Source organism: Cnephaeus nilssonii (genome assembly GCF_951640355.1).
Source record: "Cnephaeus nilssonii genome assembly, chromosome: 1".
Taxonomy (NCBI): domain Eukaryota; kingdom Metazoa; phylum Chordata; class Mammalia; order Chiroptera; family Vespertilionidae; genus Cnephaeus; species Cnephaeus nilssonii.
Window position 1 is genome coordinate 45,532,578 of NC_137072.1, and position 23,815 is coordinate 45,556,392.

Genomic DNA, 23,815 nt, shown 5'->3' on the forward strand with positions numbered 1-23,815 from the left:
TCCTGCATAACTTCCCAAATTGGCCAGAAGAACAAATTCATCTCTTCCACCACATCTAAGCTTACAACAATATGTTTCAGATAAATGTCTCCAAATACTGCAGGCCTACAGTTTGTTTTTGAGCCCAGCAATTTTATAGCAATACTGTAAAGCAATGACTTCAATTTCATATAATCATGCTTGGCACAGATAGTGGCTCTTATCCAGACCTATTTAATTTCACCTTTTAGGAATTATGTAAATATCATATGTCTCTCTTCGAAATTTACCACTACAGTGTTGCATTATTGACCTCATCTCTCATAGACCACACAACGTATCGACCTTAGCATTTGTCTTCTTTGCACTTAGCTCATGTGGTGAGCACCTGAAAACCATTCTTAAAACTTACCACCCACTCTCTCGCCAGCTCTGCCTCTGAATTTAAATCATGCTTGTTAATTTCTGCTGAGACTTGGATGACAAGCAGCATGTGATGTACTGTGCGGGACCACGATCACAGAGGTGCAATACCAGGTCAGTATAAGACTCTAACAGCGTGGTTATTTATGATAGTTACTGGGTATGACCAGAATTAAGTAGAACGTAAGCAAAAGACTTGTGCTAAGCACTTAGCATTTTCCTTTCGTGTTTATATTCACTTTATGATCTAATAAATATACAGTCTCTGGACTCAGGTAGGCCTGGGTTGGGTTTCCCTCGCTGCTACTTCTAAGCTGTGTGGCCTTGGGAGAATTCTTCTCCTGAACCTCAGCTTCCTCACTGGGAAAGTGATAGTAATTATATTTACAACATACACTTGTTATGAGAAGTACATGAAAAAATTCACATAAAGCACTTAGCACATGCCTGGTTCACAATAATTGCCCATTAAGTACAACTGTTATCATTATTATTATTGCTATTGTTATGGTTGAGATTGAGGGGGACAGGGGAGTCTTTATGATTAAAGTGTTCTAGATCAACAAGATGAGCCCCAAAACAGAAGCAAAGCCCATTATTGCCAAACTTCAACTAACTTTGAATAACTTTAACTTTTCCTTTAGAAAATTCAGCATTTCTTGATTTTATGTTTTAAATGTTTCCCCAAAACTTTTTTAGGGAAAAAAAGCATAAAAATAGAGTACCAGTTTACATATATTGATGAATTGAACTCCCCATGCCGCTTTGCCTTCCTCCAGTGTCCCTACTCCTCTTCCCTACACGCTGGCGTACAACCCTGTTATTCCGGCCGAGTGCTGCAGCTTGCGGAGAGCAGTTAGTATAACTAACTCCAACTTGTGTTTGAACCTCATCATCTGAACACATACAGGTCTGGGCCAATAGCCAAGTCCTAGGCTTCCAGCAAAAGGGAGGCAACCCACAGGTTCAAGTGATAACGGTGACCAAGCATCTTCCTGGATGTTGCCAAATAGTTTGATTTGGACTTCGAGGGCTAATCTCAGAGACACAAGCTACGCTAACAGATGAAGGGAGACACCTCCGCGAGAAGGTAAAACTGAAACGAAGAGCAGTGACACTTGCTATTCACCCTCCTGCGAATGAGCGGGGCTGACAGCTCATGTGTCTGGCTTGGTGGTCGCTGATAATCCCGGGGCCTTGCTGTCTCAAGCTAGTTCAGCAGTCTTCCTTGCAACATGTGGACCGCCTGGACACCGAGGCTTGTGTGACTCTGAGTGACCGGTAACCACCGCTCTGCTGATAACCCTGACCAGAGGACATTTGAGACACTTGGACTTTCGGTTCGTTAACCCCCAATACGTGTGTGTGTGTGTGTGTGTGTGTGTGTGTGTGTGTGTGTGTGTGTGTTGTGATGTGATGTGTTTGTAATTTGGATTAAACCTGAAAGTAATAAAAGCTAAATTGACAGCATAATCACTTACTTGTGTTGGCTCACTGTTGGTACTTGGTGTCTGGAACCTAGAGGGGCAAGTAACCAGCTAGGATCCTGCCTCCCTCAGGCAACCCTGATGTTATCTGGGGTCAGGACATCGAGTGACTTATAGGAAAGACTATACTCAGAGCCAGGGTGCTCGTGACAAGCTGAAATGAAAATAGCAACTAGCTGAGCAGATGAGTACCTACAACTCCACTCTGAAAAGAAAGAGCAAACCCAACTCTGCCATTTACCAACTGTATGGCCATGAGCAAATTACTCAAGCTCTCTGAGCCTGAAAGTCCTTTAATATGTCATCAAAGATATATAAATATATATTTTTTCAAACCTCAGCAAGTTGTGTGAGTTAATAGTGTCTAGAACAATGCCTGGTACATGTGCTACGAAAGTCTTAGCTTTCTATTACATTATGCTGAACTTGCATGTAACGTTGCATGTACACACACACACACACACACACACACACACACACACAGAGAAACACAAAACTGACATTTTCTTTTCTGCATCACTCTACCTCCCTTTCTACAATGTGTTCTTAGGACTCTGCATTGTATAGATATCTGCAATGGAAGACAAATACTTGATTGTTCTTAGTATTGCAGTCACTCCTCAGTATAGTTAAGAATTTGGAAATCTCAAATTCCTTTTCCAGGTCACAAAAGTACATTTAATGATCTGCTGTTGTTTTATCTTTTAAGGTTAAATAAAAGGCTGCTATATAGTAGAGCTTTGCCATCTAATAGTTTATCCCCTGGAAACACTTAAGAACTGAGTTTAATGCTAAGAACTATATCACCCATTAGCTGGCACTCTTTGATAAGAGCCTGATAAAATTGTCCTCTTGTTATGAATGATGTATTTTGCATAGCTTAGTTGATGATTGCAGTCCAACATTAGACAAGGAACATACACAGATACACACACAAACAAACACACAAACACATCCTTCCTCCTCCCGCCCGCCCCCCACCCCAAACACACCCTACCTAATCTCAACATGGGATGAGAAGATACCAAAGAACTGAGAGAATTTTTTGGCCTTTCTGTAATTAGTAGTATCATTTGTCAGTCTAGCATTTCAGGAGTTTTGCTATCAGCAAATTTGAGTGACAGGATCTAGGAAGTTAGTTTCATATCACAACTATTGCTCAGAGAAAAAACATTACTTTTTTGTAAGAAAAGAAAAACTAGGTTCCTAGGAAGATTATAACTACATTAGAAAAGTCATAGTTATTATTATGTAGGGTCTATTTTATTAACTTGAAATTCTAAATTATTTTGCAAAGAAAAAAGTTGTTCCCATAAAATGGAGGATTTTTGTGGCATCAAGTTTAAGAGGAATTGGATGTGGCATCTTTTAACTACTATTTATGGCATTCATGATGCTTTATATCAGCAATTTTCCACCAGTGTGTCAAGGCACACTGGTGTGCTGCAAGAATTTTTAAAACATGCAATACCTGACTATTTAGTCAGGACCTCTTTTCCCTTAGATTGTCAAATAAAAAATTATAAAAGCCAATACAACAGTAGCTGGCCAGTGTGAATTAATCAAAATTATACCAATTTTTTTTGTCAGTTTGGCAAAAAATTACTTTCTGGTGTGCCACAGAACTTTAGTAATTAGTTTATGTGTGCCATAGATGAAAAGGGTTGAAAATCTCTGCTTTATATCATGATAAGAGAAGTTTCCAGTACTTCCAAATACATTTTTTATAATTTATAACTCATAAAAGTTTGAAATTAAGTAATATATGTGGCATAACTAGAATCTCGAAGACACTGAAGCCAGCCTAGTGTCTTGTGTCAGAGGCCAAGAGGTCAATAGCTTTATTAATCATTATGACACCTTCAGCTTCTGTTCCTTTTTGTAATAAAATACATTTATCCATGTAGGTTAAGTGCATGCTATTTTTTAAGGTAAGAGGACTAAAATATATAAAATCTTTGACATATAAAATTATTTTATATTAATATATCTTTGATGGTATTTTGCATTATAGTTTGTTACCTTATTTCTCAAAAATGGACAAAGGTTTTTATCAAAGAGGATCTAAATTAAGGTAATAAAATTTAGCAAGTTTTTCAAGAATAAGGCTTGAGAACTTTGAGATCATTTGACAAATTTTGAGAATCTGAAGTATGTTTATTGTGCTGACATTATTTTCTCAACATTTAATGTTCCTTTAGTAAGCATAGAGTTAAAACTTTACTGATTTTATTCTTGCTTTCAAGACTCAATTTATCTTTTCAATAATGCCTCAGAGTTGGTGGCCAATAATTGGCTCAGGTTTGGTGGCCACAGTTTAGTTCTGTAAATCAAGTCATTATGTCCTAGAGGCCTCAGATTATAAATTTTGTTTATGTTCTTGGAAATCCACTTCAAACTATAAAAGTGCAAAAGTTAATTGCATACACACATGGATGTATATACAAACATTTATTAAGTACATAAAGCCAAACCTGTTATATAAGCATCTCAGAACAAAAAGGGAATCTAAAACCAGAAATAGAGGTGATTATACTTTAAAAAATTTTAAATATGGGTAAAACATATATTTATTATACTATAAATCACCAATATTGACACAAGAAGAGTCAAATTACCATGACAGAAATTTTTAAAGTTGTTCAAGACTTTTGGGGCTAGCTGTTCTCCCAAAAATTTCTTCAAACCTTCCAGGGATATATAATTGCCAAAATATCTAAATTATTGCAGAGCACCATAAAAGAAAGACATTTCTTAATTCACTTTAAGAAGTTAGCATATTCCTAATCTGAAAACCTGATAAATATAGGATAAAATAGAAAACTATAAACCAGTCTACTATTAATGAAGTTGCTAAAATTATAAATAAATCTTAGAATATTAAATGCAGTAGCATAGCAAAATACCATATCCAGATTGCCAACAATTACTCTTGACTCACACAGTTCACATACTAAACATAATCCCATTAGTAATGCCTCTCAGTACAGTAGTGATTTTTAAGGAAGGGCAGTAAATAGAGGGAGGAAATGGGAAGTTTGGAAAAAGAAATGTACTCACTTTGTCAGTCCCCAAGAGGAGCCATTGCCCAAGGGGCCCTAGGTATTAAAGATTTAAAAGTGATTCTATTTTCCTCTCTGTTCCTTTCTGAATTTCCTAAGCGCTTTGAAGTGTGCATATTTCATTTATAATTCTAAAAAACTAATTAGAAATACTTAGAAGGAAAGCAAAGAAACAAACAAACAAAAATCAACAGCCACAACATCAACAAAAAACATAAGTGTTCCTGTGTGGTGATGGGAGTAGTAGAGTCTTTAAAATATGAAACCAACCAAGTTTGGACTGAAGCTTCCTATTCCCATCAATATTTCTGCCTAGACATGGGCATTCTTCATTGCTCCAAGAACCTGTAGACTGTGTTCAAATTAGGATCATCTGTCCTCAAGTTTAATCTGATGATCACGGTTCTCTAAAATGTTTTGAAAGGTGAGATCTGATGTCTTATTCTAAAACCTCCTCAAACTGAGCCAATCAAATTACCACCAACTCTAATCAGCTTATCGGTGTTCCCCTTGACTTAGAGCAGTATTGGCCAAGGTTAAGGTCATTTAGACATCATAAATAAAGATTCTGGTTATTATTCTAAGGGTCTTCTTTGTTATGAAAAGCTAACATACTAGCAATGGGTTCACAGTTCAAGCCAATGCGAATTGGAATTTATCTAAAACCGTGAATCTTTAAGTCAAATTGCTCTAAATTAGGAACTATTTATTGCTAAATAAAATAGCTCTAAAATAGTCTCTTAGCCATTTCACAAGTGAGATTTCCTCCTCTTCCTTTTCTTCCTCCTCTTCCCCCCTCCCCTCCCCTCACCCTTTTCCTCCTCACCCTTTTCCTCCACCTCTGGCTCCTCTCTCTTCCTCCTGCCCTCCCTCTCTCCCTCCTTTTTTCCTCCTTTTCTCCTTCCCTCCCACCTCTATCTACCCATATGATCTTCCCTACTCTTTTCTTGGCCCTTCCCTCATCCCCAACAGTTTAGCTATCACTTTATATGAGTTTGGTTCATGTTCTCAGGATCCCCATGCCTTAAATAGTTAGTCAAACTATCCTCAAACAGAGGTGGTTCCCTTTCTCAGAGAATCCTGGAGCCAGCTGTTAAAGTTGTACAGTTTCATCCCTGCTACATTATATTTAGCCAAGAGACTGAAAAGAATGAGGTGATTTTTCAAGTTGTTTTTTCACCCTAATTCAGAAAAAATTAACATCAATCATTTACTATCATCTAATATTAACACATTACTCTCCTCTATAACCTCTAAGTGGACTCAGGTATGAAATCTCCATTAAATGTCTTGAAAATTATTTGGATTTTTACCCATATATAGAAACTCTGAAACTTTTTTTAAACAGTCAAATGTTGCATTCAATAAATGATTTAAACTATGTTTTCAAAGTGGGAGAAAGTTTAAAAACTAAGAACCTTGTACGAGTGCCACTTTTTATAAGGAACATGAGAAAGAAGTTTCAGTCTTGCCTTTATTCAAAAGACCTTCCACACAAGTGCTGTGTGTTGATGTAGCTCGCCTAGCTGAAGAATGTCAGTTTATGGTTTCAGGAAGAAAACGAAAATAAATTCTAGTTCAAAATTACTTCTTAGGAAACAGGCTGCTACTGCCACCTGGGGGAGGTTCTTCCTACTTCATTCAAGAAAAGCCAAATGTGCTTGTCAGATGAATGAATCCAGTTCACGTTTTCCTTGTCATATTCACACAGGAAGAAGACTTTAACTTTCTGCCCATGAAATCATAAGGCGTTCCAGATGCCTCCGTGATTCCTCCATGCAGAAATACATATTTCACAGACTGTTTGAGGAATACAGGAGAAGCTGAACCAGAATATAACCACATGAAGGTTTTACCTCTTACACACATGAAAGTATCTTGGGAAAGTATGGGTTATATACTAAGAAGTGGGAAAATCAAATGTAAGCTTTCAGTAATGAAATAAAACCCCCATTTTAATAAAAATTTATCTGGCTTCAAGTTATAGTAAATTATACTCACTGACTATCATTAATTGATATGAAAACAGCATGTGCTAATATAATCATGCTAGTGACTGTATCAATTAGAATAAAAGAATAAATTTTAATTATATGGAACTAGCCAAGAGAGTTTCCTTAAAGAATTTTCGAATTTATGAACTTAATACTGTTGTGAAGTCAGAACCTATTTATTTCACATATATTACATATCAATTTATTGAAATGTTCATAAAGTAATGGTATTCATTAATTACAATGAGAAACATATAACAGTTCCTTTTGAATGTCTAGTTTCTGTCTAGACATTCTGTTTTTAATGTCTAGTTTGTGTTAAACAGAAACTAGACATTGCATTACTTTAGGCTATAGAAAAAAATGTTCATATTAACAAAGTCCTAAAACAAAGAACTTAATCCTAGCTATAGAAGTTTCAGGAAGTACCTATTGAAATTACAGGTCTGTCAGGTGACATGAAAAACTCAGTGCTGACTAAAGACAATTAATCATTTATAGAGAGGATCCTAGTAACAGATTAACTAAATAAATTGCATACAGTATCAGTCCGAGAGTGGTACAATAATAATGTTAAAAGTCTAAAGTTCATACCAAAGAACACCTGTACCAGCTCAAGGGAAGTCTTTGTGGAAAAAACATTTTTAACATTGGAAAAGGTACGTGACATACAGCAAATGGATTGGGATTTCATAAATATTATTTTTTAAATCACACATCTAATTCAGGATTAAAAAAATAATCTGAGTGATTAAATTCCAGCCAACACTGCTGAATGATCTGGGTGAGCTGGGTTCACTTTGAGGGACCCCAAAAACGAGTGTTTTTGTATGGAGGTGTGAGGTTCCTTCAAGGTGTTAACGTTAGGGTCTGGGTAGACTGGGGTGAGGGGCATTAGAGGACAAGAAAGGCCAGAGGTACTTTCTATATATATAATACATAAACTGTATAATAAAAATAAAAGTTATAAGCAAAAATAATAAATATGCAATTTAAAATGTCTATTTCTGAATCGGTAGTTGAGCACTTTTGGTATTTGGCCAGTAGCACTGCCTCATTGATCTAATGAAAATGAAAGATGACCCTGTAATGCTATCAGGGGCTTCTGTTCTGCCTAAAAAATAAACTACAATTTAGGGGAGTTGTAAATGGAATAGAATCTCCCAAGGTTCTCCTTCCTCCTAATTGAACTGCACAATCTGTTGGACTTTACTTTCTTCCTATTTTTTAATGTACTTTTATTTATTTCAGAGAGGAAGGGAGAGATAGAAACATCAATGATGAGAGAGAATTATTGATCAGCTGCCTCCTGCATGCCCTTTATTGGGGATCGAGCCCCCAGCCTGGGTGTGTGCCCTGACCTGGAATTGAACTGTGACCTCCTGGTTCATAGGTCAGTGCTCAACCATTGAGCCACACTATCAGGGCTGGACTTTACTTTTTTTTTAATTGAGAAGTCAATACTTTACCATAGTGAGCCATGGAAATGATTTATTAATTATATCCTAACAGAAATTATAAGTCATTCTCATTTTCATCAGGATGTCACCTGGTTGCAAAAAAAAAAAAGGAAACAGAAACAGAAGTTTCCTTTAACATTACTCATGTTTCATAGGAGAGAAGCAGTCAGGAAGTTCGGAAAGATGATTTCTTGCAGATGCCACTTGTGTATTCAAGCAGTGGGATGGTGGGGGGCATTTTTTAAAATGCAAGAAATGGGGTTTCTTCTACTGTTGTGTTTCTCCTTCTCCTCCAAGAGTGAATAATTTTCAAATACTGCTGCTAGCTTGAACTTAGGAACTTCAGTACCCATTCCTAAACCAACTCACTTACCACATTGATGAGTTAATATGGTTTACTTTATTATGTCATTTGGTGTGTGTGTGTGTGTGTGTGTGTGTTTCTCATTGTCCTGTAATCCTTGCTTCCTCTTCCCTTCCTTATCTATAGTTGACTTCTCTCTCCTCTCCTACTGCAAACTACTAATATTATTTCATTCTTCTGTTCTCACTGGGGCATGTCCACTTTGGTGAATCACTCCTGCACCCTTTAGTCACTATGAATGAGGGGAAAGCAAATTAAAGGCAATGCCTGGAGTGCTCCAGGCCAGGTAAGAAGCTTTACTTGGGTGAACATAGAAGCCTACCTGCTTATGCTAAGCTTTTGGTTACTCACAGCCATGACGGACTCCAACAAGATGATCATCAACTTGGCCCTCTTTGGCATGACTCAGAGTGGAAAAAGTTCTGCTGGCAACATCCTTCTAGGAAGCACGGACTTCCACAGCAGCTTGGCTCCATGTTCTGTGACCAAAGAGTGTAGTCTGGGCCGCAGCTGTCACCTCCATGGCTTCATGCGTCGAGGGGGGCAAGAGATAACCCTGCAGGTCCGGGTGCTGGACACTCCAGGTTATCCGCACAGCAAGCTGAGCAAGAAGCATGTGAAACAGGAGGTCAAAGAGGCCCTGGAACACCACTTTGGGCAAGAGGGTCTCCATCTTGCACTGCTGGTCCAGAGAGCAGACGTGCCTCTCTGCGGACAGGAGGCATCTCCCTCAGTCCAGATGATCCAGGTAATACATGGAGGCAATTATACTAATGCCATTATTTCTGTTTGGAGGTCATTATCCTAATAGGAAAAAAAACAACAAAACTATAAAAACCCATTAAAAGAGGCAGCTCTCTCTCTCTCTCTCTCTCTCTCTCTCTCTCTCTCTCTCTCTCTGGAGCATGCTCCATGCCTTTTTCCCTCTCCTTCCTTGAGGCACGTTGTCTTTGCCTTTCTTTTCCATAAGCTCCAAGGGCCCTTCTTTTGCCTCTGTAACTCATGCCCAGAGCCCACACAGCCCAGCTGGCTCACGTTTTCTACATCTGTGATTTTCTAAATAAACTTTCTCTTATAATTTGAAAAAAAAATGATTAAAAGAGTAGTGCAAAGCAAATTTAAAACAAGGCATTTAAAACAAGAGCTGGAATTTAGTCAGTTATTTTACAAATGGGTCATTGAAAAAAAAAGAGAGATATTAAACTTTAGAGGCTAACTAAGCCTCAGACCCCTAAGAACTATACACCTGAATAAGCTTGTAAATGTGGCCCCCAGATTCTCTCCATCAGAATCAATGGGGTTCCTTGCTGAAAGTGCAGATTCATCCAAGCCCCTTTGAAACAGAATCTCAAAAGTGGAGCTTACATAACTGCACTTGCATAAACTTTCCATATATTGCTTTTTTAAAATTTTTATTGTTGAGATTATTACAGATGTCCCTCTTTTTTCCTCCCATAGCTCCCCTCCACCCAGTTCCCACCCCACCCCAGGCCCTCGCCACCCTATTGTCTGTGTCCATAGGTGATGCATTCATGCAAGTAAGATCTTTGTCTAATCTCTTCCTGCATGCCCCCTACTCCCTTCCCTCTGAGAATAGTCAGTCTGTTCCATTTCTATGCCCCTGATTCTATTCCATTCACCAGTCTATTTTGTTCATCAGATTTTTTATTCATTTTGATTTTTAGATTACTTGTTGATAGATATGTATTTGTTGTCACTTTGTTGTTCATATTTTTTATCTTTACCTTTTTCTTCTTCCTCCTCTTCTTAAAGAATACACTTCAGCATTTCATATAATACTGGTTTGGTGGTGATGAACTCCTTTAGCTTTTTCTTGTCTGTGAAGCTCTTTATCTGACCTTCAATTCTAAATGATAGCTTTGCTGGGTAAAGTATTCTTGGTTGTAGGTTCTTGCTATTCATCACTTTGAATATTTCTTGCCACTTCCTTCTGGCCTGCATAGTTTCTGTTGAGAAATCAGCTGACAGTCCTATGGGCACGCCCTTGTAGGTAACTAACTGTTTTTCTCTTGCTGCTTTTAAGACTCTCTCCTTGTCTTTTGCCCTTGGCATTTTAATTATGATTTGTCTTGGTGTGGTCCTCTTTGTATTCCTCTTGTTTGGGGTTCTCTGTACTTTCTAAACTTGTACGTCTATTTCTTTTACCAGGTAGGGGAAGTTTTCTGTCATTATTCCTTCAAACAGGTTTTCAGTATTTTGCTTTCTCTCTTGTTCTGGCACCCCCATAATTCGGATGTTGGTACGAATGAAGTTGTCCCAGAGGCTCCTTACACTATCTTTATATTTTTTTATTCTTTTTTCTTTTTGCTCTTCTGGTTGGGTGTTTTTTGCTTCCTCATATTTCAAATCATTGATTTGATTTTCAGGATCCTCTAGTCTACTGTTGAATCTCTGTATATTACTTTTTATTTCAGTCAGTGTATGCATAATTTCTGACTGGTCCTTTTCCTTTTTTTTTTTTTTTTTTTTTTTTGCATTCTCACTAAGATCCTTGAAAGTCTCACTAAGTTCCTCAGAGGTTTCTAGAAGATTCTTGAGTAACCTTATAACTGTGGTTTTGAACTCTATATTCAGTAGTTTGCTTTCTTCCATTTCTTTCATTTGTGACATGTTTCTTTGTCTCCGCATTTTGGCTGCTTCCCTGTGTTTGTTTCTATGTACTGGGTAGAGCTGCTAAGTCTCCTTGAGTTGATAGAGTAGCCTTGTGCAGTAGGTGTCCTATAGGGCCCAGTGGCTCAGCCGCCCCAATCACCTGAGGTGGACACTCTTGGTGCACCCATTTGTGGGCTGTGTGCAGTTTTGTTGTAGTTGAACTTTGATTGCTGTTGGTGTCACTGGGAGGAATTGACCTCCAGGCCAATTGGCTGTGGGGACCAGCTGCGACTATGGTGGGAGAGCTGCTGTGCAGGAGACACCCTTTTGGAGCAGGACTTGCTTCAGTGGGGCTTTGGTGCTCACTGAGTCTGCCCCTTGAGTGTGTCACTTATGAATGTGAAGAATTGTAATCCGGTATGGTCTCACACTGACCACTGGTAAACTGGCTCTTGGGTCTCCAGGGAGGTGCAAAGTCAGCCACTGCCTGGGGCCACCCAGCAGGAGCTACAGAGAGATCTGCAGATGCATCCTCTTTGTATCGGGTTGGAAGTGCCCAGATGAGGTCCAGCTGTGAAGCAAGGCAGGCTGGTGCTGGTGCTGGTGCCAGTTTTGGGGCCTTTTATTGATAGGTTTGGAGCTCCCTGACCCAGCTGCAGTTTGTTTGACAGGTTTTCAGTCCAAGAAAGAACAGACCATTCATATGCAAAAGCTGCTGCACACAGCTTGGGTGGGGTTGTAAATTGGATGAGGCGGGGTCTCAAGGAATCACCAGGGCAGAGCAAACAGAAATGGCTGCCAGTCAGCCCTGCACGGGGAGGTCCCGGCACGGGAACAATGACCACTCTGAGCACCTCCGTCTGGAAGAAAGCCGCCCCCGTGTTCCTGCCCTGATGCCAGACAGTCCAGTTTCTCTCTGTATGTGTCTGGGTCCCCCAGAGCCTTGCTGGGCACTGGATCTCAGAGGAAGTGGGAGCTTGTAAATTCAGTTCATGGTGCTGGCCTTTTAAGAGGAGCAGCTGGGTCTCCAGCAGCCTGTGTGTCACTCAGCCCCAATCCACTGGTTTTTACAACCCGTAGTTGTACAGCCTGTAGGGACTTCTTTCCCGGCTCTGGGACCCTGGGCTGGGGGTCTGGTGTGGGGCTGGGACTCCTTGCTCCTCCAGGCAGCCTCCAAAGAGGCAATCTCCCTCCCTCCCACCTGGGTGCCGGACCGGCCCATTCCGCACCTCCGCACCTCCTACCAGTCTCGGTGTGCTTTCTTCTTTACTTCTCTAGTTGTAGTACTTCCACTCAGCCAGCTTTCCCATGGTTCTGGATGATAGTTGTTCTGTATTTTAGTTGTAATTTTGATGTGGTTGTGGGAGGCAGCAAGTACAGTCATTTACCTATGCTGCCATCTTGGTTCTCTCCATATATTTCTTAAAAACAGTGAAGTTTCAGAACTACTGAACTAAAATACTAAGTTGCATCCATGTAACATCAAGGAGACTAGCAGAGTTCACCAACAAATTGGTATTCATTCACTCATTCATTGAACACTATTAATAACTGCACAGAGCATAATGATTGGTGAATAATATATGAGCCTTTCCATAAAAAAAGCTTAGAGTCTGGAAGAAACAAATAGATAAACAAGTACAAGGCAATGCATTAAGTGCCAAAGTAGTGTAATGTATGACTAGGGGGAAAGAAGACTCCACTGAGACTTACATCATGGTAAACATTCAGGAGAGATCTATACTCTAGTTATGGGACAGAAGTCAGGAATTTTAGATGCTTTGCTTGCCTCATAATCTGTAGGGTCAGTCAGAAACTGCTCCATTCCAGCCTTGAGAAGACCAAGGGGACCTCAGGATGAACATGAATGACATGTGCCACGTTTGCCTTGTGGCCCTTGTTTGTTCATTTATTATAAGTCTCTAAGGTGGAGGCTTATTCAGCCAGGCTAGGAGAGGAGCTGGGGTGAGGGGAGAGTATCTGGGTATGGCCACAGCTAGGAGATGGAGGAAGTAATACCTGCATACACTATACACACACACACACACACACACACACACTAGAGGCCCGATGCACAAAATTCATGCAAGGGGCTTGGCCCTCGCAGCCGCGGCTTCGTCCAGAATGTTGTCCGGAAGGTCATCCTGTTTAATTAGCATATTACACTTGTATTATTATAGATATGTGCAAGGCCCAGGTACAATCAACAATTCCTGGAAACTGCTCATTGAACTGCTCCATTCTATTCAATTTATTGATTCTCTGATCTGGGACCACCCAAATTTAACTGCTGGACTTGACTAGAATTACTCAGTAGCTTTGTGAAGTCACTGAGCTCAGAGAGCTCATCTCTACTGGAAGCTCCACAGGTAAAGTACACAGAGAATAGAGAGCAGACATTTTTTATTCAAGAAAAATTTGTATAAATGCTGCTCTTCTTTTGGTCCATCTCTGATCATGCTGATATAGGATCTGTTACACTTAGAGAGTACACTTTGCTTTAAAGGAAGACTTTTCCCCGGTAACTAGTAAAGGCATAAGATTGTTTTAAATCACAGACACACATTTTACTTTTTAGTAACTGTGCATGTTTCTAAAAAAAATCCATATGTGTAATCACAAGAAACTAGCGGAAAAAATTAGGGTGACAAGAAAATAAAAAATAATCCTCATCATCCGACTCCTGAAAAATCAAGGACGTGCTATACAAAAGCAAATAAAAAAAGATGATTGCAATTAAGAAACAATGTGGAATCTAAGAAAGCCAATCTACCTCTCCCAAACTATTAAAACCTGCATTTAAAGCATCCATTTCTGGTGAGAAATTAAGGGTGGGAGGGACCTGTGGCTTTCCATCAGTGTAATTTTGAAAGAGTTTTTTAAAAATGTGTTTTTATTGATTTTAGAGAAAGGAAGAGGGAGAGATAGAAACATGAATGATGAGAGAGAATTATTGATTGGCTGCCTCCTGCACATTCCCTGCTGGGGATCAAGACCACAACTAGGGCATGTGCCCTGACCTGAATCAAACTGTGACCTCTTGGTTCATAGGTCAACACTCAACCACTGTGCTGTACCAGCCGGGCTTGAAACAATTTTTAAAGTTCATTTAAAGCTGCTATTAAATAAGCATTTAGATTGAGCTATAGCTGGATGTAATTCAATAAATTCAGTAAATGCATAAACAAATATTTCTCAAAATTAACCTGACTCCATATGTCTTCAAATTTTTCTCTATGCTAGTCTTATACTGAGCCACAAAAGGTACTTAAAAGACATACATTTAGAACATAGATTTATTTTCCAGTTTTGAGATATAGAAGAATATTACAATCCCCTAATTTTTTTTATAGAAGTAAATTTGATTCATACTTGTCTCTGATCTTTTTTTTTTAAATATATTTTATTGATTTTTTGCAGAGAGGAAGAGAGAGAGATAGAGTTAGAAACATTGATCAGCTGCCTCTTGCACACCCCCTACTGGGGATGTGCCCGCAACCAAGGTACATGCCCTTGACCGGAATCGAACCTGGGACCCTTGAGTCCGCAGGCCGACGCTCTATCCACTGAGCCAAACCAGTTTCGGCATGTCTCTGATCTTTTTAAGTGGTATCTGGCATACGGCCTTCTCTTATGGCTGCCTTCCGTAAGTTAGTGTCCAATTAGGAGTTGAAGATGGGCTAGGGCCAAACTCAGATCCATAATAATTTTTTCGAGAAGATACACGTTCTCTCCCAGGAAAACTCTGCAGTCAAGACTTGGTATCCAATCCCAGGGGTTTCCCTGCTTTGCTTTCTCCGGCCTCTCTAGTCTATCACCAATGGATTTCATGTAACCCACCTACGTCTCTTCCTTTGATTGCAATGTATAAATATAAATGTATCCCACCATTCTCTGGAGCATTATCTCAATTCGTTGAGGTTCTGCTTCCCGGCATATGTCGACAGTTTGGTTCAAATAAACTCACAAAAATTCTTTAAAAAAAAAAAAAAGACTTGGTAATCCTGAGGGGCCCACGACCCCTGGGAGGCATTGCAGCCCTATTTTGGGCTTCCACCATGATCTTCCGTTGAAGGTCACCCAAGCACAGGCTGATTGTTTATGACCTTCTTCCTGAAGGTGCCTCAGATACTGGTGGCAGCCATCTGGATGTGCTCACAGACTGGGAGCAGCTGCAGAATGTCTGAATATTCAACAGGACCAGCAGCTGTTAGGAAGGCACAAGGAGTTGTTAAGGTCCTCTTGTTGCAGACACACCCTGGATTTTTTTTTTTTTTTTCAAGCTGATGAAAAAAATGGGGAACAGAACATCTGCCATCAGCCTTTTTCTTTCCCCTTTTCTGGGGGTACTGCTGCCTGCCCTGGAAGGTGTCTCAAGGCCAATGCCACAGAAGTGCCCTTTTCTTTCCTGTAACTCCCTGTTGTCTCTTTACGTGTCTCTCTCCATTTGTGCTCCAATATTTTGCAGATGGATTATAGGCTGCCAGCTGTGACAATTGAAACATTTCCCTTCATAATCCTTTCTTCTTTATTTACGTTAGGCCTTTCTTAATTTACAGTAAAATGGTAGCAATGCCAGCGAGTCATCTACCAAAAATTGGGAAATAAAGAAAATGATTCTTTATAATATTATCTGAATATCATTTGAATGTTAAACACACACACACACACACATACACACACACACACACAAATGATGGATCAGAGCAGATGGAGTAAAGTAACCTTAAGGAAAGTGCTAGCATGCAGCAAACACTAAGAATGGAATCTATGAATTGACTACAACCATATTCTTGCCACTGTCGTGGTATCACGTATTATTTTTGTGTATAATCAGGCTTTAAACATTTATTTTTATTTAAAATGAACAACATGACTGTTAATGTTATAGGTGGATATGTATACAAAAGGCTGAGAAAGGCCAATGCAGGACCTGAAAAATAGAGCAAAGATCATCGGTGTAGGTTTTTGATGAAATTTAGTTGGAAAATAAGCCTTGTTATAATTCTGAGTATGTGGCTATAAATGTTACTAAGACTTTCTTGGCTTCAGTTTCTCATTTATAAAATGGAGATAATTTTACCTATGTTAGAGAGTTCTGAGGCTTATATTTAATAAATGTAATGTGCTTGGCATTGTGCCTGAACTATACAGTAGGTGCACTGAAAATTAGTATTACTGTTATTGTTTTTGTTGTTATCATCACTACTCATATTGTGATGGGTACCATTCAAATGAACTAGTAGATATGAGCAACACATTTTAGAGGTTAAGAACATGGATTCTGAAGTAAGATATACCTGTGCTCAAGTTCCTACTTAGTTATTTACTTGCTTTGTGACCTTGGGCAAGTAACTTCTCTAACCTCCCATCTCTTTATTGATAAATTGGGAAAGATAATAGTGTCTACTTTACTGCAGTACTTTTGGGATAATGTCATATTCACACAATAGCAAATGGCAAGTATACAATAAATATTAGCTGTGGTCATTATGATTGTATTGTTGGAATTTGTCTGGTTCTAAAATTAGGACATTTTTTGTAGCCTTCTTTGGGATTATCTTGCTAGGCTACAAAAGAAAGTAAGAGTGAAATCAAATTTAAGTGGCCCTGATTTATAACTATAAGAACTTCCTTATTAAGTTAGAAAAAAAAAAGAAAACATGGGAAGAAAATTGACTGGCTTATTAAGGAAAAACTGAGAAGCCCCAATTTCATGGGAAAGACGTGGGCCTGGCAGTCCGGGGACCTCGGTTACAGCCCAAACCTGCCAACAATCAGCTCTGTTGCTTTGGCCAAGCCATTAACAACGCAGCCTCAATATCATCATCTGTGAGTAAGGCAACTTGGACAGATGATTTCCAAAGTTGAAAATTCTCTGAATCTGATCTAACGAGGTCTTATCATTTAGCTTTGGCTCTTTGAGAAGGAAAATGTAGTGCTTTAAGTGGGATGAGAGTAAGGGAATAGCATAAAATATAAGGAATGGTCCTTATTGTCCTCCTTTTTCATGATGATTTTTTTTCTCTCAGTTGATGTAATAGTTGGCTTTTTTTAAAGTTTCCCCCTAAAAAGTCCAGATGCTATGATTTCATCAACCACAAACAAATGGGGCAGGGCTGGTGAGGTCCTGGGAAATGAATATAATTCCTGGAAAACAAAGTCTATATCCTAACTAGTTGTCCCAAAAGGACTCTCCTACCCATTAAGCACTCTGAAACCAACAAATTCATAATTGATTGTAAATTTTCCATCTAGATTAGTACTCTATTTAAATTATTAACACCAGATAACTTACATGAGCTTATCTTGCTCTTGGATTTTCAAGTAAGGTATCAATCAACTGTGATTATTCTTTCTCTGGGTCCATAGAGAGCACTTTTGGCCACTAACATGATGACTCTACACCAAGCAACACTATTTTCAAATATTCAACTATTTTCTGGCCAAAAATCAACCTAAAGATTATAAGCTAAATCAACCATTCTCTTCTATTTTTGGCAGTTATTCAAAAGTACAATTTCTCTCACAGTTCAGGATATGAATTATCTTTTCATAAATAATTATCTACATGTAAAAACTTCCCAATAGCTAAACACATGGACTCGTGATATTGAATTCACAAATCTATTTTCTTTAGGTGCTTTAACTCATTTTCCTTGAATCATAGTATGCTTTAAAGTATGTGTTGGTGACAAAAAGGAAATGTATTACTGTCAGCTGCCTCCTGCAAGCCCTGTACTGGGGATCGAGGCCTCAACCTGGGCATATGCTCTGACCTGGAATCAAACCAGCAACCTTTTGGTGCACTGGACGATGCCCAAACAAGTACACCACGCCGGCCAGGCCCCACAAATGTTAATATAGTGATTTTTTAAAAATACTTAATGACAAATATGGCCCATGCATCAACCAATACTGAGAGGGTGGGGTCTGGGGGTAGCATCAAGGGGTTAAGGGCAGGAGCTATTTATTAACTTGTATTTCACATTTCAATATTATGACAATCCATATAAACACATTTACAACATATTGGATGAATATAAGACCTAGCTCTAAATTTGAGGAACTTCCAGAGACAAGAGTGATGAAAGATCAATAGTTGTATAGAAAAAATCCCAATACTGCTCAGTCCCTCTCTTTACTTGGCATGTCTTCACTACCTGATAACTCCCTCATTAATTCCTGTGCTCAAGGCATCATCACATGCCAGAAACTTTTCTGACCCCTTCCTTTACCCCCACTTTCCATCCACCTCCCCAAACTGGGCTAAATGTCTGCCCTTCTAACACCAATATATTTTCTATCACAACACTTGCAGTTATACTAAATTATAAGTATTATTTTTCCTGTCTGTCCCACTTCCTCAGTTCTAAGTTTAGTTAATACACAAGAATCTCCGCTACTTAGAAGCAGGAAATGTATCTCTTGTTCTACAGTGTCTTCTGGAACAAAGCAGACCCTCAATAAATATTTGCAGAATGAATAAATCTCCTAGAGTGCTTTTAAAAGTTCAGATTTCCAGGTTTCATCCCTAAAGATTCTGATGCCTTTTTAGCAAGCATTAAAAGTGGTTCTCGCCCTAGCCAGTTTGTCTCAGTGGATAGAACATCAGCCTGTGGACTGAAGGGTCCGGGTTTGATTCTAGTCTCCCATCAAGGACATGTATGTTGGTTGCAGGTTCAATTCCCCACCCTGATCAGGGAGCATGCCAGTTCACATCAATGTTTCTCTGTGTCTCTCCCGCTCCTTTCCAACTCTCTCTAAAAGTCAATGGAAAAATATCCTCAGGTGAGGATTAACAAAAAAGAAAAAAAAAGAAAGAAAAAGATTCTCTTGTAAATGACCCAGGAATCTTTTTATTCTTAGAACCTAGAACGGGTATACTTAGCATTTCATTCATTTTTTTTCAACCACTTGTATCAATTTGCTAGGGCTGCCATAACTAAGTACCACTGATGGAGTGGCTGAAGCTACAGGAATGTGTCTCTCAGTTCTGGAGGCTGGAGGTCTGAAATAGATGTTAGCAGGGTTAGTTCCTTCTAAGAACTGTGAGTAAAAGATCTGTCCAAGGAGTCTCTCCTTGGCTTATGGATGGCCATCCTTATGTTCACATGGTGAAATCCCTGTATTCATGTCTTTGTCCAAATTTCTCTGGTTTAGAAGGGCACCAAATCACAATGGTTTAGAGGCCCATCCTATGGCCTTATCTTAACTAAGTACATCTGCAAGAACCCCACTTCCAAATAGAGTCACAATCTGAGGTACTGGAGGTTAGAATTTCAACACATGAGACACAATTCAACTCATAACACCAGCTTTTATTTTGTTTCCTCTGACTCCTCTCCCATGAGAAATGTGCCACAGTATACTGAATATATGACAAACTCTGAAGAGGTCTGCTAATTTTGCTATGTCATTGTTAGCTAAAATGTGATATTGGCATTACATGTATACTTAAATTTACACAAGAACTATGTTCTTTAAAAGTTGGGCTAATCAAAGTTTTGCTAATTTATGTTTTTAAAGGCACATAAGAATATGCCAATTAAAGTATCGCTTTGAAAAATCCTTGTGTAAAGTTTAGAATCTCTGTTAAAATAATTATTCTCTTGTACTGATCTTGAAACTTCAATTCAGATTTTCTTGAAAGCAGGGCATTTTTAAACTAGAAATATACAATTATTCTATGGTGAAGACAGACAAATTCTGAACAGATATGAGAAAAAATTTTGGGCCTCTAGGCAAATCCATGATAATGAACCAAGGACAAAAGAAGTTTTACTGGAAAGTACAATTATGTGTACCAAAGATTAAGCTTCAAAAATTTAGACTAAGTAAAGAAAACTCTAAACCTTCTATTTAAGATGATGGTGCAGGTCCAAATTCCAAATTAATTCAAAATATATTAATTAAGAGTTCACAATGTGTTAGAGGCTTTGATCTATATATAAAGATATGATCTTGTCTTCAAAGAGCTCATAGTCAAGTTATAAAGATGGATGTGTAAATAAATAGCTCTGATAAAGGCCAGGCTGTATTAGGAGTAACCATGGATTCAAGATGTTTCTAATTTTAAAATATTGTCCCAAAATTCCTGTATTTTCACATTAAATTTATATGTCCTGATTCTTCCCTCCTCTCTCCTATCTTCCTTTTCCTTCCTTCCTTCCTTCCTTCCTTCCTTCCTTCCTTCCTTCCTTCCTTCCTTCCTTCCTTCCTTCCTTCCTCCCTCCCTCCCTCCCTCCCTCCCTCCCTCCCTCCCTCCCTCCCTTCCTCCATCTCTCCCTTTATTCTTTGGCTATAGTCATTTTTTCATATTATAAATACTAGTCCTATATTTATATACATTGAAGTTTCCCAAATTGTCTTTTGATTTTTTCAAGATTTTTTTTAAAACCAGTTTGTACTAATACCTCTCTATGGGTTTGTATTCTCTAAGCATCAATTTCTCCATATCATAATTTTGATCATTATTGTATTTCCCACAAAGCAACACATTGAGCTTCAAAAGAGTTCATGTGCTTATATAATATCTGGCATAAATATTAGGTGATCTCCTCTCTTTCTTCTGATTATTAGAGATCTTGGTTTTATTCCTAAGCATTTTCTATTTTTCTGGCTATTACAAACTATAGCTGCTTTGGAAATATTTTGGTAATGAGAGTGTCTGGAATGGAGGGAATGTTATTTTACTGTCATATTGTCATGATTTCATATAACTGAAAATATTCAAAAAAGTTAAAGGGTTATTTCTAGATGCCTTTCATATTGCATGAACAATTTGCCACATGCTGTTCCTTCTGCTTATTTTCACTAATCAAACAAGAATTTATTACATAACCAACTTCCACAGATTACTAAACAAAGGAACACCAGTCTTCAGTGTTTTTCAGCCACATTAGAGGAAGTCATCTGATAAATTGTGTTTGATTCTAGGCATGTGAAGTGAAGAGGATGAGAATCACAGCAACATTTTGTAGTTGTTCCAAATTACCAAATGTATTTTGATCTTAGCTTTTCCATGACATATAACCAATTATGTATTAGTAAATCCTTAAAAATGTTTTTAGCTATGATAACACAATTCAACAACAATAACAACAACAAAAATATGGCAATTTCCTTGGCCAGGATACATTGACTGAAAGGAATTCAATGGTTCTAATAGATGTAGGTAGATAGGCAAATATAAATGATTGCTGAATGTTGTAAATATAAATACAGTAGTCTCTCTTACCCCTGGGGGGGGGATATGCTCCAAGACCCCCAGTGAATACCTGAAATCACAGATGGTACCAAACCCTATCCATACTATTTTTTTCCTATACATATATATGATAAAATTTAATTTGTAAATTAGATACAGTAAAAATTAACAATAATTAGAATAGAATAATTATAATATACTGTAGTAAAATTTAATGTGAATGTGGTCTCTCTTAATTATATTGTACTGTACTCGCTCTTTTTCTTCTGATGAAGTGACATGATACAATGTCTACATGATGTCATGAAGTGAAGTGAATGGTGTAGATCTTTTTGGACCAGGATTGACTGGGGGTAACCGAAACTGCAGAAGGTGAAAACACAAGTAAGGGGACAGCTGTGTATCATCTGCAGCATTGGTAATATGCAGTTTTGAGGATGTGCATACATAAGTTATAACAGAAAATAAAATAGAGAACTAAAGCCTTTTTAATTTATTTTTTAAAATATTTTCTTGATTTTTGGAGAGAGAGATAGAAACTTGAAGAGAGATAAACATCATTAATTGGCTGCTTCCTGCGTGCTCCCTAGTAGGATGGAGCCCGCAACCTGGACATGTGCCCTGACCGGGAATCAAACCAGTGACCTCTTGGTTCATAGGTTGAAGCTCAACCACTGAACCACTCCAGCTGGGCAAACTAAAGCTTTTATTTTTTACAAAGACCACACCCCTCTCTCTCCATTTGCTTACATTATCTGACCCCTTCTTCACTTCCCATTACACACATCAACATTTAGAAACATCACGATATATATGGATATTTGTTGATTATCTATGTTGGACCATAACAACTCATTTGTTCGTTTCTGAGAAATATAGTCCAAGGAAAATAACCATTTAACTTCTTATCTCTTTCAGGAACTTCTGGGACATGCTTGGAAGAATTATACTGCCATTCTTTTCACCCATGCAGAAAAAATAGAAGAGGCTGGGTTCAATGAAGAGGAATACTTACACGAGGCCTCCGATACACTGCTGACCCTACTAAACTCTATTCAGCACAGATATATTTTCCAGCATAAAAAAGGAAACTCAGTTAGTGAACAAAGAATAAAAGTCTTGGAAAAAATAATGGAATTTATAAGAGAAAATAGTTACCAAGTTCTTACCTTTAAATAAAATTTAGATAAAAGGAAAAGAACATTGGGTCTTAATGCAGGAACTTGGTTTCAAAAGTGCCTTTGTTAGAATGGATGTGGACCACGAGAATTCCAATATCCTGCCAGTGAAAGAGTACACTGGTATAAACACTATGGAAATTACCCAAATGTTCATCAACAATAGCATGGATAAGCAAATTGTGGTATTTCACACAATAACATGTTATGTGGTAATGGGAATGAACAAACAGCATGTTAACAGTATCTATAAATTGCCTAAACATAATGCTGAAAACGAGAAGCCAAACATACTCCATAAGTGTTGTCACAAACTTGATTTTCAACATTTGAGTACCTTTTTCATATATTCTTGTCTTTGATTGGTGTTTTCATCTTACACACCTATTGCTAACAACAACTTGATCAATGTAAAGACAGACCTTACTGTTACCTTAATGTGCATTTCCCACACTACTACTGAATTGTTGTTTTTTTTATAATCATGTTGGTCACTTAGATTTGCTCTCCTATGAATTGCCTGTTCATATTTTTTGTCCTTTTTCTATTGGATTACTTCTCACAAAGATTGTGTTTAACCAAAACTTTAGAAAGGCTCCTGAACCTTCTCCAGGCCCATCTGTGCCTTGTAAAATCTAGTTTTAGCAAGAACCCTGCTAAGTCAGTTTAACCAGAATCCTCTACCTTCATTTTTCTGATTGGATTTCTCATACTCTATTATTCCCCTGGTGATGTTCAATCACCCTTGCTTGTCTGCAGCAAAGATCTAGTTAGGTCGATGTGGCCAGACTCCCCTGATCCTTGATGCTTCCTCTTGGTAACTGTCCATCCACGGATCCCCACCCTGGTACTTGGCTATAAATTCCCATTCCCCAATCTCTCTTCCCACTGTAAAATCCCATTGTGGTTCCTATATCTATCTTGGTATTACCATCAGGTCTGTCTTACCAACTTTAACAGTGTCACTGAATATTTTTTTCTTGAACACCTCCTGCTTGGCAAATTGGAAGTGCTCTATATTATAGATAATAGTCTTCTATCTGTC

At 38.3% G+C, this 23,815-nt stretch overlaps 1 protein-coding gene across 1 annotated transcript; it reads left to right on the plus strand.

Moving 5' to 3' along the window:
• Nucleotides 1–9,097: 9,097 nt before the first annotated feature.
• GIMD1 (GIMAP family P-loop NTPase domain containing 1) lies at nucleotides 9,098–22,771 on the plus strand (the record flags this gene model as incomplete). Its single annotated transcript, XM_079774688.1, has 2 exons — nucleotides 9,098–9,517; nucleotides 22,511–22,771. The coding sequence occupies 2 exons, from the start codon at nucleotides 9,098–9,100 to the stop codon at nucleotides 22,769–22,771; spliced, it is 681 nt and encodes a 226-aa protein (XP_079630814.1).
• Between the last annotated feature and the right edge of the window lie 1,044 nt (nucleotides 22,772–23,815).